Source organism: Hibiscus syriacus, unplaced genomic scaffold (genome assembly GCF_006381635.1).
Source record: "Hibiscus syriacus cultivar Baekdansim isolate YM2019G1 unplaced genomic scaffold, ASM638163v2 tig00110584_pilon, whole genome shotgun sequence".
Classification (NCBI taxonomy): Eukaryota; Viridiplantae; Streptophyta; class Magnoliopsida; order Malvales; family Malvaceae; genus Hibiscus; species Hibiscus syriacus.
The window spans coordinates 842,208-858,263 of NW_024062792.1; the positions used below are offsets into that span (position 1 = coordinate 842,208).

Consider the following 16,056-nt stretch of genomic DNA (forward strand, 5'->3'; position numbering starts at 1 on the left):
GCGTTTAACCAATTGCCTTAGAGGGACATCTCAAGCTTTATTGTATAGTATAATCATCTTTATCAGGCTAGCTGAATATTATCCATAAAGCCGGGGCGTTTAACCAATTGCTCTAGAGGGACAACTCAAGCTTTATTGTATATAAATAATATTATAATATGGGTATATGGGTCCAATTCCTTAAGTTTGTTAAGAAGAACCTGTTATAGTCTAGGTGTTTTTGAAGGTCAGAAAATCTCATCGTTAGAGTTCAATTCCCAGGCAACTGACCTAAACTAGATTCACATACTTGACTATTTCATCTGAGAAGATCATGATCATCACTGAACGTCTTAAACAAAAGTATAAACCAATTAGCTTTGCAATCTCATGTGCTAGTTGCCCCATTTTGTTCACTCCTAACACATACCTGAATACCAAACATTTGATGGACTCTTCATGAGAAGAAAAAACTAGCTCGATCCTTGTAAGAGAAGAGCGTGTAGTCTGATGTATCTTTTAAATTAGGACCAAGGGGTCTTTGTTTTGCAGGGTTTAATCTTGTTATTTGTCAAAGATTTACAACCTAAATTATTAAACATATTTTAATTAAGGTGATATTCAAGGAATTCAAGATTAAAATTTGTTCATTTCCTCAAAAGGATGCATTTTATTTAAATGTTTGAACGTCAAGTGAATTTTGAACATAAGAAGCACAAAAGAAAAACAATTTCAAACAAGATGAGAACACAACAAAACTCTTGATGGATGCCCCCAATCAACTCAATCAGAATGCCACATTACTCATTGAAAGTCAATGCCCCTGAATCGATCAGATTATAGACTATACGTTTCAATGCCCCACAGTTCTCAATGGTGTGCCCTGAGCTCCCGATATGATAACTGCATATGGCGTTAATATCATGGCCTTTAGGATATGGGGCCTCTCTAGGTTTGAATTGAACCGGAGTCACAAGATTCTTCTCAACTAGCGTTGGGAGCAACTCCTCATATGTCATTGGGATTGAACTGATGCGAGTCTTTTTATGGAAGACATTATGAGGTCTAATCCCCAGATTAGTCAGGTAAAATTCCCTTTCATTCCTTGGTTCTCTCTGAGTTCATTTAGAAGTACCGGATGCTACAACTACAGTGGTTGAGATCGTAACACCTTTGTTAGCGTTGTAGGTGTTGACATTATTGATCTCTCACTATTTTTTTTTCATGGGATGCCTCTCACTCGAGTCTCTTCCCTCAATTTTTCCTTGTTTTATAGCTAGCTCGATTATCTCACTAGCCATAACTAGATCTGAGAAAGTTCCCGATGTAATTGCCACAAGGTGCCCGAAGTAAGACGTCTTCAAGGTCTGTACAAACAGCTTTCTAGTTTTCTTATCATCCAAAGGTGGATGAACCTGTACAGACATATCCCTCCATCTCTGTGCGTACTATCGGAAACTTTTGTTATGCTTCTTTTCCAAGCTCTGCAGCATAACTCGGTCTGGTCTCATATCATTGATATACTTGTACTGTTCTAAGAAAGACTTGGCTAAGTCTTTCCATGTCTTGATATGAGTTCGGCTGAGCTGGTTGTACCACCGGATAACTGAACCGGACAGGCTCTCTTGAAAGTAGTGAATCAGGAGTTAGTCATTTTCCCCATATCCTGTCATCTTCCGACAGAACATAGTGATATGAGCAGAAGAGCAGCTATTTCCGTCGAACTTCTCGAACTTCGGGACCTTAAACTTTGGTGGAAGCACCAAATCTGGAACCAGTCTCAGCTCCATTGCGTCCACTCCATAGTAATCATGGTCCCCTTGGACCATCTTCATATGATCTTCTAACATCTTGATCTTCTCTTACATCTTCTTTGCCTTATCCTCATCGTCAAAATCCAGGATATGATAGTTTTCCGGATGATTGTCAATGTTGGTTGCGGAAGCTTGTATATTTGCACCAGATATGGCTTTTCCCTTGATACCAGATGAGTCCACTTGTAATCCGGGTAAGATCCCGGGTGAGACAACTACTTGTGGGGTTGGTGGTATAGTGACTCTTTCAGATGAACCTGCCCCTGGTATATTAGCTTGTTGGAGACCCGATAACTTGGCCATAATTTGATCGACCAAGGACTCCTGGTTCTTCTTGATGGACTGCAGGGTACTTTGACTGTTCTGAGACATCTTATCCTCTAGCTCTTTATGTAATTTTGCCATATTTTCTTCGATTTGAATGATTCTGGCCTCCATTCGCCTCTTTTTCAAGCGGATGTTATGCGGATGGGGTATGTCCAACGCTTGAGGTGGTGTATCTAGTATTTATTCCTTTTATTGAAGAATTCTTCTGTTAGTTAATGAGAATACAAAGAAAATAACAAAATGCAAAATATGTATAAATGCATGATGCATGAAATATCCAAGGCATTGATCCAAAAAATGTGTCTGTTATTATGAATAATCCTTATTGGGACAAAAGTGTCTTATCTTTTAAGAGACCAAAAATATCATGACAACTTCTGACATGCTGACTAGTCTTCTGCGTTCGTCTGTCACCGGTTGAATAACCTGTCGTACTGCTCCGGCTTCTCTGGATGAACCGTGTAAATGTTGAGTTGCTTTTTGTATTAGCCCAAGAAGTCTCGAATGACTGCATCTCGGGCATTTATCTTTTGTTGAGCATGTTCCCAACGAATACGTCATTGGAGCCCTTAATTGATAAGAACTATGTGAAGTTCATTTGTCTGTTTCTTGAATTCGTCAGCAATGGTCTCTAATTTCAGCTATCGTTTTGTCATTGTAGTCTTTGAAGGGACTCCCAAGATCTTGCCCTTGCAACCTCTGCCAGTCAGTTCTTCCAAGATAGACTTTCATTGTGCTTGATGTAGATCCGATTCATTCTGAGTCCTTTATAACGCAGCAGAGTGATATACCCTTCAATTGTGGGCGCCACGTCTTCTGAATTGAATGTGACACATAGTCGCCTTGTAGACTGTCCTCTGTATTTTCATCTATTGTATTACAACCCCTTTGTCCATTAATGCATATTATTCATTTTTAACAAACACGTTTTTCGTGGATCAACACCTCTTTTAAATGATGTAAGTGCTTTAAAACAAACCCAAAGGTAAAAAGTTAGCAAAATAAAAATGATAAAATAAATGATGAAAGAAAAAACAAAAAGTAGAAAGACAAACAAATAACAAGGTTAGGGTAAAAACATAATAGGTTTTGGAATGTGGTTTTGGAATGTGGTTTTGGGGTAGGCTCTAATTCTCCATAGTCTCCCGGTTTAGGTTCTAAAAAACGGTACCCGAGTTCTCCTTACCGGTGCCCCCTTGGGCTTGCTAGACCCTTAGTATTAAGCCTATTACAAGCTTGTGTGGATTAACTTAAACTCGAGAGGACACATTCCCTTATTCCCGCACGGTGAATAAATTCACACGAAGATATAAGGTATATGAATCCCAAAGGCTACTTACTAGGCCCGCACGGTGAATAAATTCATAGGAAGGCGTCGCTTTCACCCCCACTTAAAATAAGGTTCAGATCTCGGGTATAGAGCCTTAAGTGAAAAAGAAGCTTTGAAGGTCGAAAGCATTAGAAAACGTTTAGTACAACTATTTACTCGAAAATATAATCAAAAGTAAGCAATAAGGATCGAAATGTTACCTTAAAATTTAAACTTACCCTTTTCGTTAAAAAGACAACTGGAAATTACCTTAGCCTAACTCACTTACCTATGTCCCCAGTGGAGTCGCCAAGCTGTCGGAACCGTCTTTTGGTTGGGCCCCGGAATTGGGCTTCGACTTGGATTTAACGATTTGGAGTCGCCACCGATCATTTATTTAAAAGTAAATAGGTTGACTGTATACCTTATTTATTACCTGATTTGCGTCTTACCAGTGATGTGTCAGATTCGGGAGTCGGTTACAGTTAAGGAATGGTTAGCACCCTTGAACTGCCCTTTCGGTACTATGTAATTTCCAATTGTCTTTAGTTAAGAAAAATGTAACTTTAAATTAAAAGGTAAAATAGCGATCTCAACTACTTACAATTGATTAATTTGAAAGTGTACCCTTTAAAAGTCAAAATATGTGTTAGAAGAGATAAATAAATAATAAAGAAAGTAAAACAAATGAAATAAGGAAAGTAATAAAGTAAATATGTGTTAGAAGAGATAAATAAATAATAAAGAAAGTAAAACAAATGAAATAAGGAAAGTAATAAAAAAATAAAGTAAATATAAAAATGAATAGAATACATAAAATAAATAAAAATGAAGAAAAATAATAACACTAATATATACATAGCAAACAACTAAATAAAAATAAGATGATAATGCAAATAAATAAATAAAACAAATAAAAGGAAGATAAAAAGATAAAAATATAGAATAAAAATAAAAGAAAATAGATAAATAAATAAATAAAATATAAAAAGGTAAAAGTATATATATATATATATATAAGTAAAATAATAATAAAAAATAATAATAATATAAAATGGGAAATCAAAAGTAAGAGAAAATATATACATATACATATAGGAAATAAAATAGTAAATATATATATATAACAATACTAATAATAATAAAATTAATGAAACGTAATATATATATATATATAAATAATAAGAAAAACAAGTAATTAAAAGAAACAAGTAATTAAAAAAATTAAAATTTAATAGACAAATTGAAGTTAACAGAGGTTAAATTGAAAAGAAAGGCAAATCGAGTGGCCAAATTAAAAGAGAATTGGGGTTTCAAAATCGATTTTGGGTCAAAACACAAGGATTAAAGCGACGGGGGACTAAAAACAGGATTACCCCATTTTTATTTAAAAACGCGCGGGTCATTTTGGTTCCGGATCGGGTCGTGGGTCGGTTTACGGGTCTTGTATAAATCCCAAGTCAAGGCTTATTATTTTTATTTGTTTCATTTAGCCGAAATCAACCTCTTTTCAAAATACTCTCGTTTGTTCTTCTAAATGAAGAACAGGGGCTGACCATCTCCAGAAACCGGCCATACGCCGCTCCAAGCTGCCTCGTTGTCGCCGTTAATCGGCGTCGACTGCCGGTCATCGCCGGTAAAAGTTAAAAAAATTCCTTTTTCTGAAAGCTCTCTCCCTCCACTTCTCAAAAATCAAAGTTTTTTTAAAACCAAGCTTTAGGGAAGAGTAGATCTAAGAAATATTTTTCAAAAATAAGGGCCTCACTCTTTTGATCGGTAAAAACTTTTTGGTTTTTTGGAGAAAATATAACAAGGCAACCACGCATGCAAGGAAGAATCGGTCGAAATAAAGGTAAAAAGGTATTACCTTTATTTATTTCTTTTTTTAAAAAAACTTTTACAAGCCTTAGATCCTGCGTATTTTGAGTATGTCACATGCAATCTCTAGGTATTTTCGTGTGTAATCTGTGCCTAATCTCTCTGTCCCTTGTGTGGTAATTACAAGACTTATTTATAATACTAAAAAACCCTATTTTAGACTAGTCTTTGAGTCCTAATCTAACTCTTGTTTGTTGGTCTGCTTTTCTTGACTTGATTTGTTGGTTTGTTGCCGAGGAAACCGGCGTTGGTGAGACGTGGAGCATGAGGAGACATAGAGCTTCGTGTGTGATTGTTACGAGGATGAGGGGCGTGCGGTGTTGATGTCTTCGGGGTTTGGTCGAGCGGTGCTTAGGATGATAGGGTTTTGAAAATTCTAGCTTGTTGCATGTTTGGGGTCTGTTGGGCTGCACGTGTTTGGGCTCACGTGTGTGTGTGGTAGAACACTCTGCTAGGCCACATGCAATCCGAGTTTGGGCCTAATATAGAAACAACATAAATGTAAACGTGTTAATGTAATACAACAATAATAATACTTATATATATATATATGTAATATATACATAATATATAAATATATATATGTTTATTGTGGTCAGAAAAAGTGTGTCTACAGAGCGTATAATTGATTTTTACCAATTTTGAGGGTATTGTAACGATCTAAATTTTTGAGTTAATATTCGAGTATTGAGTCCAAACATGGATTACTTATAAATTAATATGAGTGATTAGAATCAATATATAAAATACAGATCAAATTAGGTAAAAATTGAACTTAATTTATTGAGAAAGATCAATCAAAATGATTATCTCATAGTCAAATGATATCAGGTCAATGGCTAATGCGTCACATCATTTTTTTATCAGCCACAATAATGATAGTTAATGTCAAATAATTAATTTATTATAAATAAAAAATTGTAGTGACCAAATCATTAGTTTTAAAACATCAGTATAAGAAAAAATTTACTGAAATATAAGTGACCATTTGTATAGTTTACCCATATTTTTAATTGTAATACATCAAACATCGAGTTAGTGATCAAAATGTAAGAACTCTAGAATTTAATAGTTTAATTAAAATAAGTGATAAGTTTAAGGACTAGTGTTTGGAAATTTTGTGTTAGGATATATTTGCTAAGAAAGAAAAGAGAAAGGGCAAGATGGTCTTTATCAACATATGGATTTTATATCCATTTTGTTTTAGAATAAATTAAGTGGATAAGGGAGGAATAAGAACTATTTGGGTACTTAACTATTTTCCCTTCTTCTTCATCTTTGGCTCGTGACTTCCTGGTTTAAGGTGAGTTGTTGATTTTCTTAATTTATGGGTTTGTATTAAAGCTTTAAGAGATAGAGAAGATTAAGGAAGCTTGGAAATGAAGAAAAACTAAGTATATAAGGAGTTATTAGGGAATGAATAAGATGCGTTTTGAAGTAAAAAATTGTAAATGGTTTGATAAATGGATTCTAAAGGTAGAATTGACTTGTCAAAATCATAGCTAAGAGATTTCAAGTGTTAGAAATAACTTATAACATGTTTGATTCAATGATATGATTCTTAGTTTTAAGTATATTATTTGGAAAATGGATGTTATAAGAAGAGAAATGGAGATAAATCGTCTAGTAGGAGTAGTAATGAGTTTGAGAAGTTTATAAGAGTTAAGAGAAAGGAAAATAAGTGATTATGGGTTAAAATTTGGAATGGACGAGTTGAAATCTGGATAAGGGTATCGGTAATGTAAGAACAATACCGATACTTCAAGGCTAAATCAATTAAAAATCAAGAATCAGTATCAGTACTGGTTGTTGGGGTACCGATACTAAGAGGGGAGTATCAATACCAAGAGTAAGGTATCGATACCATTTTGAAGCCGAAATTCCAGTATGTCGAAATGGTATCGGTACCGAAAGGGGGTATCGATACCATCAATGGGAAGTATCGGTACTGAAGGGGGACTATCGATACTACTAAGCATGAAATAAGAAATTCAGTGTTTCTTACAGATTAAGTTATTATGATTGAAGATAAATGATTCGAATTCTGATATTTATTTTCGATTGTTTTGTGTAGACTTTGAACAAAATAAACTTCCGGTCAACTCGACATTTTAAGTTCCTAACAAAAGAGTAAAGGACTTCAATGAGGCAAATGTGAGTGCCACTAAATTGTTTATATTGGATTTGAGGACGGCTTGCGACAAGCCAACTTCAAAGTTTTCGATCGAAAACTATTTTCAATTCTTTTATGCAATATATTATGATGTTTTATTCAAGTATATTTTCAAGTAAGTTCTATTGTTAATTGTGTTTGAATGTGAACATGTGATATGTGAATATGAAATGTCTTACGTGTAAATGATCTACGAGAATGTTCTAAATACAAATAAGATACACTTTAAATAGTGAAACTTAAAATAATTATAAGTTAAAGCCCAAGGTGTATATGTGAGAATTAGGGGTATAGTTGGCATGCCAAAAGTCGAAGGTTCTACGCGGTCCTTTGGGACAATCTATGTGATCCTTTTTGTGCAAAAGATTTGTTGCATTTTTTTCAGATTAAAGTTTGATGTAATGCTCTAATAGCATGTGGGTCGAGGATTGGTGGACCTTTTTGTGCTGGAAACAATATTTCTCAATAAAAAAGATTCGTGAAAACTATAAATATTATAATTATTTTATAATGATTAATAAATTTAATTATTATTCATGAAATGAAATTGTTATTTTATAATAATTTAATAAATATAATAATCATTTGATAAACTTATAATTATATTTTTGGATAAATTACACATATAGTACCTAAACTATTATTTTTGGTCATTTTAATTACATGAACTTTCAATTTTTTAAAACTATACCTAAAATTTAAGTTTTGTTTCATTTTAGTACCCTATTCAAAATTTAACTTTAATTTTTGGTATTAAAATGGACCAAAACTGACAGTAAATGCATAAGTTTTTAATGGTGGGATTAAAATAAAATAAAAACTAAATGTTAAATATGATTTTGAAAAAATTAAAAGTTCAAGTACTAAAATAGATCAAAACTGATAGTTTAAGTATCAAATGTATAATTTATCTTTTTTTTTGCGAGACACATTAAGTTGCACCCCCTAAATTATAGGGTCTCAAGACTATTATATCCTTATGAGCTTATTATGTTATTTATAACGTACCCATGTTACTTGTGATCTATTATATGATAGATTTATTTAACATTCACCAATTGTAACAACGTACATAAATAATTGATATCTATTGGGTTTCCCGTAAAGACAATATTCTTGCAATTTTCTTTGAAAAAATACATATTCAAAAACCATTTTCAGATGATGTGATATAATTTTATATATCAAATTATTAGAAATTAATATTTTTAATAATAATATTAAAACAAAAAAACTAAAGTTATCTACGGATTATTTCAAGTGATAAGTAGCTTGATATCATTTAAGATAATCTTGAGTTCGAGTATTGATATCGTTTAAGATAATATTGAGTTCGAGTATTTATGTATACATAAAATCTATGTAGAAAAAATCACTCACTAAAATCAGATGTTCAACTGAAATCGATCCGTATATATTAGAAAGTATGGTGCAAAGTGGAGATTGAAATGCCACTTTCGGGATTGGCCCCAGCAGCTATACTAGGGCTGTAAATGAGATGAGACAAATCGCGAGCTACTCGAGATCGACTAGGTCAAGGCTCGATAAATACTCGGATCGAATTGACTCGACTCGAACTCGACTCGAATTCTTAACGAGCCAAAACGAGCTACTTGATACTCGACTCGAAAAGCTAGTGACCAGCTCGAAAATATAATATAATAAGAATTTATTTTTTAAAAAAAATAAATTATTAATATTTATGTGTTGTTTTTTTAAATACAATAAGGCTTTCATGTATTTAAGATTCATGTTTGAGTTTGAGTTTAAAGATTCAATCTTGTTAAGTTTAAGATTTTTTTTCATTTCGAGCCTCTTCGAGTTGCTCACGAGCTTCAGTTCAGGATTTCGAGTTCGAGTCGAGCTTAAAAATTTTATGCTCGTGAGTTTTCGAATCGAGTCAAACTCTATTTCAGATTTTTCGAATCGAGTCGAGCTTAACAATACTCGACCTCGACTCGTTTACACCCTAAGCTATACCCAACAATTGAATTATTTTTTTAAACAATTCTTTTTCTTTGCTTTTCGCCCACTCTTTGAAATAAATGAATTCTACCACTATAGACAAGATTTAAAAAGGGGGAAGATTTAGTTTGTTACATCTTTATGAACCATGATATGATTAAGGCAAACAGAAGAGAATAAAAAGGGGGCAATCTTGGAGGTCCCCAAACACACACAGTACTACAGACGTGTCCCTAAGCAAACCCAGTTTTCTTTGTTTCTCTCCTAATGGATCTCTACCTGTACGGCCCTCATTTTCCTCTCTTCTTTATATAATCACTACTTTTTCCCTCAACAAGAATTAGAAGAGAGGAAGCAAGGATAAGGATAGCGTTTGATCCACTTCATTTACTTATTCATTCGTTCTTCATTTCTTATCCCTTTGATCTTATCAATTTTCAGGTCCTCTTTTTTGTTTTTGCCATTTTTGAATGATTGGGTTTTGTTGAGGAGGGAGATCGAATATGTTGTCGTGGCACAACGGAGTCGGGATCTCTAGGGCTTCCTCCCACGGAAGCGGCGTCACCGATCGTACTGATGTTATCTCCGACGCTTCCTCGGTGGTTTCCGGAAAAGACGCCGTTTATGGGGCCAAACAGGAGCCGGCTTCTTCCCTTGGTATTGCGCCTCATGAAGGCCATGATTCACTTGAAGGTTAGGCATCTTTGTTGTCTTTCTATCAGTAATAAGTATTTTTCCCCTTCTCTTTTAAGAATCTGGTTTTCGAATTTCGTATGTCAAGTTTATGTTTAATTGTAAAATGCATTTTCATTTAGTTAGGTTTGCCTTTTTTTTATATAAAAATCGTCTTCTGATGCACATTTTATTAATTTTAGGGTTTTTGTTATATCATCATCATTATACGTACATGTATTGTAATTCTTTAAATTTGAATTAAAATTATTGACTTTAGGCCTTTTAGAAGCTTTTATTGTATAGTTTCTACCATAAGTTTTAACTGATCGAAATTTTGACCAGTATGATCTTTTTTTAATTGTACAAGAGTGGAAACTACAAACAATCATTGGATCATAGCAATGCTGTTTATGACCAATACCCCTTCGGACAGATAATCTACTTCTTCTGGGTGCTATTTATTATCAGGTTAAAAAAGCCTCCCTTTTGATCTTTTTTATAGGATCCTGATTTTGTAGTACTAGCATTATGATCGTATGGTCTAAGGTTCAGTTGCATGATTATGACATGTGCATTGCCAAAAATGAAGAAGCCCTTCGAATTGAGCCTCGTTTTGCTGAGTGTTATGGAAACATGGCAAATGCTTGGAAGGTACTCATTAATCTTTGCATCAATCTTTTACAATAAAAGTAAAGTTGAATTTTAGAAAGGATTTTTGAAGAACTGATAACGGTGTATTTTTTCCCTAACATGTAGGAAAAAGGCGATATTGATGTTGCCATTCGGTACTATATGATTGCAATCGAGGTTTGTATATATGGTTATAAAACTTAATTTTTGTTACCCTCCTTTGCTAGTGAAATCTTTTCTTAGTTTGCTGATCTTTTTTTGAACTTGTATTGGTGCAGCTTCAACCTAACTTTGCTGATGCATGGTCAAATTTAGCTAGTGCTTACATGCTAAAGAGAAGATTTAATGAGGCTGCACAGTGTTGCAGTCAGGCTCTGCAATTAAATCCCATTTCGTATATTTTGATCTGGTTATATGTTATTTTAATCCATAAGTGTTCTAATTTTCAAATTAACAGGAAGTTATACATTCAATTTCAATTTTTGGTTTCTTCACTTTCTTAACAACTAAAGCACAACACGTTTCAATAAGATTTTTTGACATATATACTTTGATTTCCCTACAGGTTGATGCTCATAGTAACCTTGGAAATCTAATGAAGGCACAAGGGCTGGTGCAAGAAGTAAGTGTCGAGGATTAAATGTTTCTACTGTTTGATAGCTAACCATGGAAGTAGTAGCGGAAATTTGAATTCTTGGGCTAAATTATTCAACTGATGCATTCATGCCCTTGGCAACTCCAATGTTGAACATCTGCAATTTGAATTTTGGTTGGTTCTCATTCTTTCGATCTTACCTTTGTTTGGAGGAAGTGGTCTAATCTCTTGCCCAGCATGAGTTTGTATGCTCATTGCTGGATTAACCTGCCTAGATTCTTACCATCCTGCCAAAACAGAATGTTAGTGGAAATCATCCTTCCTAGATCTAGATTTTATACTGTGCCTTTTATCAGGTAAGTTACTGATGGAAGTAATTCATGTGTGGAACTGTGTCGATATTACAGTTCATGACAGATATCAAGTTGTTTTCCACAGGCAAGGGGCTCAGATGATGCTTGCTCTTGTTGTAACTTCCATCTTCAAAGACTCAAATTGTCAGAATCTAACATTTTGTGCAGGCATACAGTTGCTATCTCGAGTCTCTACGGATACAGCCAATGTTTGCTATTGCATGGTCAAACGTTGCTGGTCTTTTCATGGATTCAAGTGACTTAAATCGAGCCCTTCAGTATTACAAGGTATGCTGAATCTTGTTTCCATCATCATTTCTTTTGATTTTTTCTTTTCTTTTTCTAATGCTGTATTTTTCATTGTTTGCTTGCTTGCATGACTCATTTTTCATGTGCTGATTCTTTTTTGACAAGTTATGTGAGATATAATCTACCTTTTTCTGCACTCTTAATTTCAATTCTAGAGATATTTTAAATGCAGTTATATTGATTTCTATTTGTAAATTTCAAATGGCAGGAAGCTGTTAAACACAAGCCCACATTTCCTGATGCCTATTTAAATCTTGGGAACATTTATAAGGTAAGCCTTCTTGCCCTGTGCTCTTAATGTCAGTTTGCTGCAAATGATTGGACTGGTGTTTCTGTGTTGGAGCAAAACAATATATCTTGTTTTTGCTTTTTCCAGGCTTTGGCAGTGCCTCAGGAGGCTATTGTCTATTACCAGCTAGCTGTTCAAACTAGGCCAAACAATCCAATAGCTCTGGGTAAGTGCTGCTATACCACATGAATCACTTTCTTTCTCTTAATGAAGGTCAAAATATTCAGATGAATTGAAATGGGCTGCTTGATTGGTCATATATATGTCTGTGTTTTTTTCCTGCTGTTATGTTTAGGTGAATGACTAAATTAGACTTGTTTTATTTTTCTTTGAAACTATGATTTGTTTTCTGCAGTGGTTTCTCCTCTCATCTTTTAATTCCTTGTTTTTTCTCCCTTACATATTAATCTCAAAGTCACTGCATGTATACAAGTTTGGGTGCCAACCAACATTGATAAAATGTGATATATAGACCTTACTATGACCCGATAGTTGTGTTTATTTATTTTTATGCTTAGGGATATCCAGAACTTTATTACTCCCTCTGTCCCATAAAAACTGTCCTTTGTTGACTTTTAAAAAGTCAAATTTTTTAAACTTTGACATTGATTATTTTAAATAATTAAATTTTGTAAAATATAAATTTGAAAACTACTTACATGAAGGTTTTTAAAATATATTTTTACATATTTTTATCAATTTTAAATTTTAAAAAATAATTAATCAAAATTTATAAAAATTGACCAAAAAAGGTCAATAATGGACAGTTTTTATGGGACAGGGGGAGTATATGTTAAAGATATTCTTAGTTATGTTATTGCAATACCAGGTTTTGTGACTCCATCTTGCTGGGAATCTGGCTAGTGCATACTATGAGCAAGGACAGTTGGATTTGGCAATCCTCCATTATAAGCAAGCTATTGCCTATGATCAAAGATTTGTGGAAGCATACAACTATTTGGTTGGTTTTTTCAGTTTGTTTCAGATTACTTGGATTTGCTTTTAATTATTATCTTGAAGGGAAATGCATTGAAAGACGTGGGTCGTGATGATGAGGCAATTCAATGCTATAATGTAGGTTTTTTTTGTATTAAGTTTTATTTTCTCATTTACTGTTAATGATCTTTTGAACTTACCACTTCTCTTCGCTGGTGAAGCAATGTCTCACTTTGCAACCGAACCATCAACAAGCTCTTACCAACCTTGGGAACATATATATGGAATGGTATGATATCCTTGAAGATTAGAATTTAGCTTGTGATGAGTTTTTAGTGAATTATATTCTTACCAGATTTTTGGGAATTCTCAGGAACATGGTTTCTGCTGCTGCTTCTTACTACAAGGTTACATTTGCTGTCACAACAGGGTTATCTGCTCCATTTAGTATCCTTGCAGTAATCTATAAGCAACAGGTTGTTCTATGGTGTTTGATTTTCTGTTTTTCTTCTTCTGATACTAAATGGATGTTAAGTGCCCTCTTTCTTTTGCCTATATATTTATGTTTTTTTATTTATACCATAGGGGAATTACATGGAAGCTATATCTTGTTACAACGAGGTTTTGCGGATTGATCCATTGGCAGTTGATGGACTTGTAAATAGGAGTAACACTTACAAGGAGATTGGTAGAGTGACTGAAGCAATTCAAGATTATATCTGTGCTATTAATATTCAGCCAAATATGGCTGAGGCCCATACAAATCTGGCTTCTGCTTACAAGGATAGGTAATTTTCTTGGTTTCCATAGTTTCTTTTAATGGTCACATTCCTTGGCACCCTTTTTTGTCAAAAGGTTTTGCAAGGATTAGTAGCATCTTTTGATGTGACACTTCGGAAAAAAGAGGTTGTTTCCCAAAATGAAAATGGTGTTTTCATTTGGAATTATTATCCGAGCTTATAGCAATGTCTGTGAGCTTTCTAACTCCTGCTCTTTGCTAATGAACAATGCTGCCTTACTTTCATATTCTTTGTTTTGAGTAGATTTTTGTCATTTTAGTTTATTGCATCCCCTGCGATAAATGTTAACATATCAATATAACTTCAATATATATCATAATCCTTGTATAGTTGATTTCACTTCTTGAATATTAGTAACTTCTAAAATATACTCCTTCATAGTCTTTCATTGATTAACCATTTTAGCTCAAAATAGAAGAAGAATGTGGGTTGTTTACATCCAAAATGAGGAAAAATGAATTATATGCATCCTACTCTTGTTGGTATAAATGTTACATTGTATTTGAGATTCTTTCTTTTGGGGGAGGGGGTGAAGAAAAGGCCTTTTACTAGCAATTTGGTGATTCTTGAGTTCTTTTTTCTTGTAAATTTTATTTCAGTGGGCATGTGAAGGTTGCTGTCACAAGCTATAAGCAAGCATTGCTTCTACGTCCAGAGTTTCCTGAAGATACTTCTAACCTTTACATACATTACAGGTGTTATAGCTTGAATTTTAATTCTATGTGAAATTCATATTGTAGCAACCGTCTTTCGGGTGAGTCCGAAACTTGGTTTCGACTTGAATAAAATGATTTAGAGTCACCACCGATCATTTAAAAAATATTTAGGTTGATCGGATACCATCTTACCTGGTCTACGTTTTATCAGAAATATGTCGGTATGAATTAACCGAAAGAATCATTACCGATAATGCTAAAAACTTGAACAATAAGATGATGGACGCTGCTTGTGAACAGTTCAACATAAAACATCATAACTCTACTGTTTATAGACCAAAGATGAACAGAGCAGTAGAAGCAGCAAACAAAAACATCAATAAGATAGTGGAGAAAACAACTAAGACATACAAGGATTGGCACGAGAAATTACCTTTTGCTTTGTTCGCTTACTGGACCTCGGTACAATCTTCGACTAGGGCAACCCAGTTCTCATTAGCATATAGGATGGAGGCAGTACTTCCCATTGAGGTAGAAATCCCTTCACTTCGGGTTTTGTCAGAAGTCAAACTTGATGATGCAGATTGGGTTCAAGCACGATATGACCAGTTAAAACCTAATAGAGGAAAAAAGGTTGAAAGACATTCATCATGGTCAACTCTATCAGAAACGAATGATTCGGGCACATAATAAGAAGGTTCGTCCAAGAGTATTCCGTGAAGGAGATCTTGTGCTAAAGAGAATTTGGCCAATTTAAAAAGACTTCAGAGGAAAATGAATGCCAAATTGGGAAGTACCTTATGTCGTGAAAAAAGACCTTCGTAGGAGCGCTTATCCTGACTGAAATAGACGGGCCGAAACTATCTAATCCCGTTAATTCAGATGCAGTAAAAAAGATTTCGTTTAGGATGAAAACACGAGAAGACTTCCTAAATCAAAAAAATAATAATAAGGTGGGTCTAAGATGAAAACCTGCAAAAGGGCGTCTTGAAACTATAGATGGGCCCAAGTTGAAAACCCCGAAAGGGCGATTTGGATAATGATCTAGAAGAGGTCTTGAATCAAGACAATAAGGTCACGACGTCCAAATCTTCTACATACTTAACGACTTGGAAGAATGTTGCACTCTCCCGAACATTGTCGTATTTTCGAAGATCTCTGGACAAAGGCTGTATTCAAAAGTCATCTAACGATAAAAGGTTTAAAAATGCCCGCATTATTTAGATCTAAGGCATACATCTATCTTTCTTTTATGTACTGACTTTCCAAAATGTTTGTCAGGTACTGTTTGCTCTTTTTTTCCCTTAAAAAATAAAGACGACCATTTCACTAAATCAAGTCCTTTTAAGCATATTGATTTGAATTTAA

At 34.1% G+C, this 16,056-nt stretch overlaps 2 protein-coding genes across 2 annotated transcripts; both read left to right on the forward strand.

The window, feature by feature from the left end:
• Positions 1 to 3,755: 3,755 nt before the first annotated feature.
• LOC120133722 (probable UDP-N-acetylglucosamine--peptide N-acetylglucosaminyltransferase SEC) lies at positions 3,756 to 14,449 on the forward strand. The gene is made up of 9 exons (XM_039150245.1): positions 3,756 to 3,762; positions 11,316 to 11,372; positions 11,867 to 11,986; positions 12,216 to 12,278; positions 12,384 to 12,462; positions 13,126 to 13,370; positions 13,454 to 13,521; positions 13,606 to 13,708; positions 13,818 to 14,449. The coding sequence occupies exons 2-6, from the start codon at positions 11,346 to 11,348 to the stop codon at positions 13,158 to 13,160; spliced, it is 324 nt and encodes a 107-aa protein (XP_039006176.1). The 5' UTR covers positions 3,756 to 3,762; positions 11,316 to 11,345; the 3' UTR covers positions 13,161 to 13,370; positions 13,454 to 13,521; positions 13,606 to 13,708; positions 13,818 to 14,449.
• On the forward strand, positions 9,771 to 11,159 carry LOC120133721. Its single transcript, XM_039150244.1, has 5 exons — positions 9,771 to 10,138; positions 10,488 to 10,588; positions 10,673 to 10,771; positions 10,877 to 10,927; positions 11,029 to 11,159. The coding sequence occupies exons 1-4, from the start codon at positions 10,022 to 10,024 to the stop codon at positions 10,914 to 10,916; spliced, it is 357 nt and encodes a 118-aa protein (XP_039006175.1). The 5' UTR covers positions 9,771 to 10,021; the 3' UTR covers positions 10,917 to 10,927; positions 11,029 to 11,159.
• Positions 14,450 to 16,056: the final 1,607 nt, after the last annotated feature.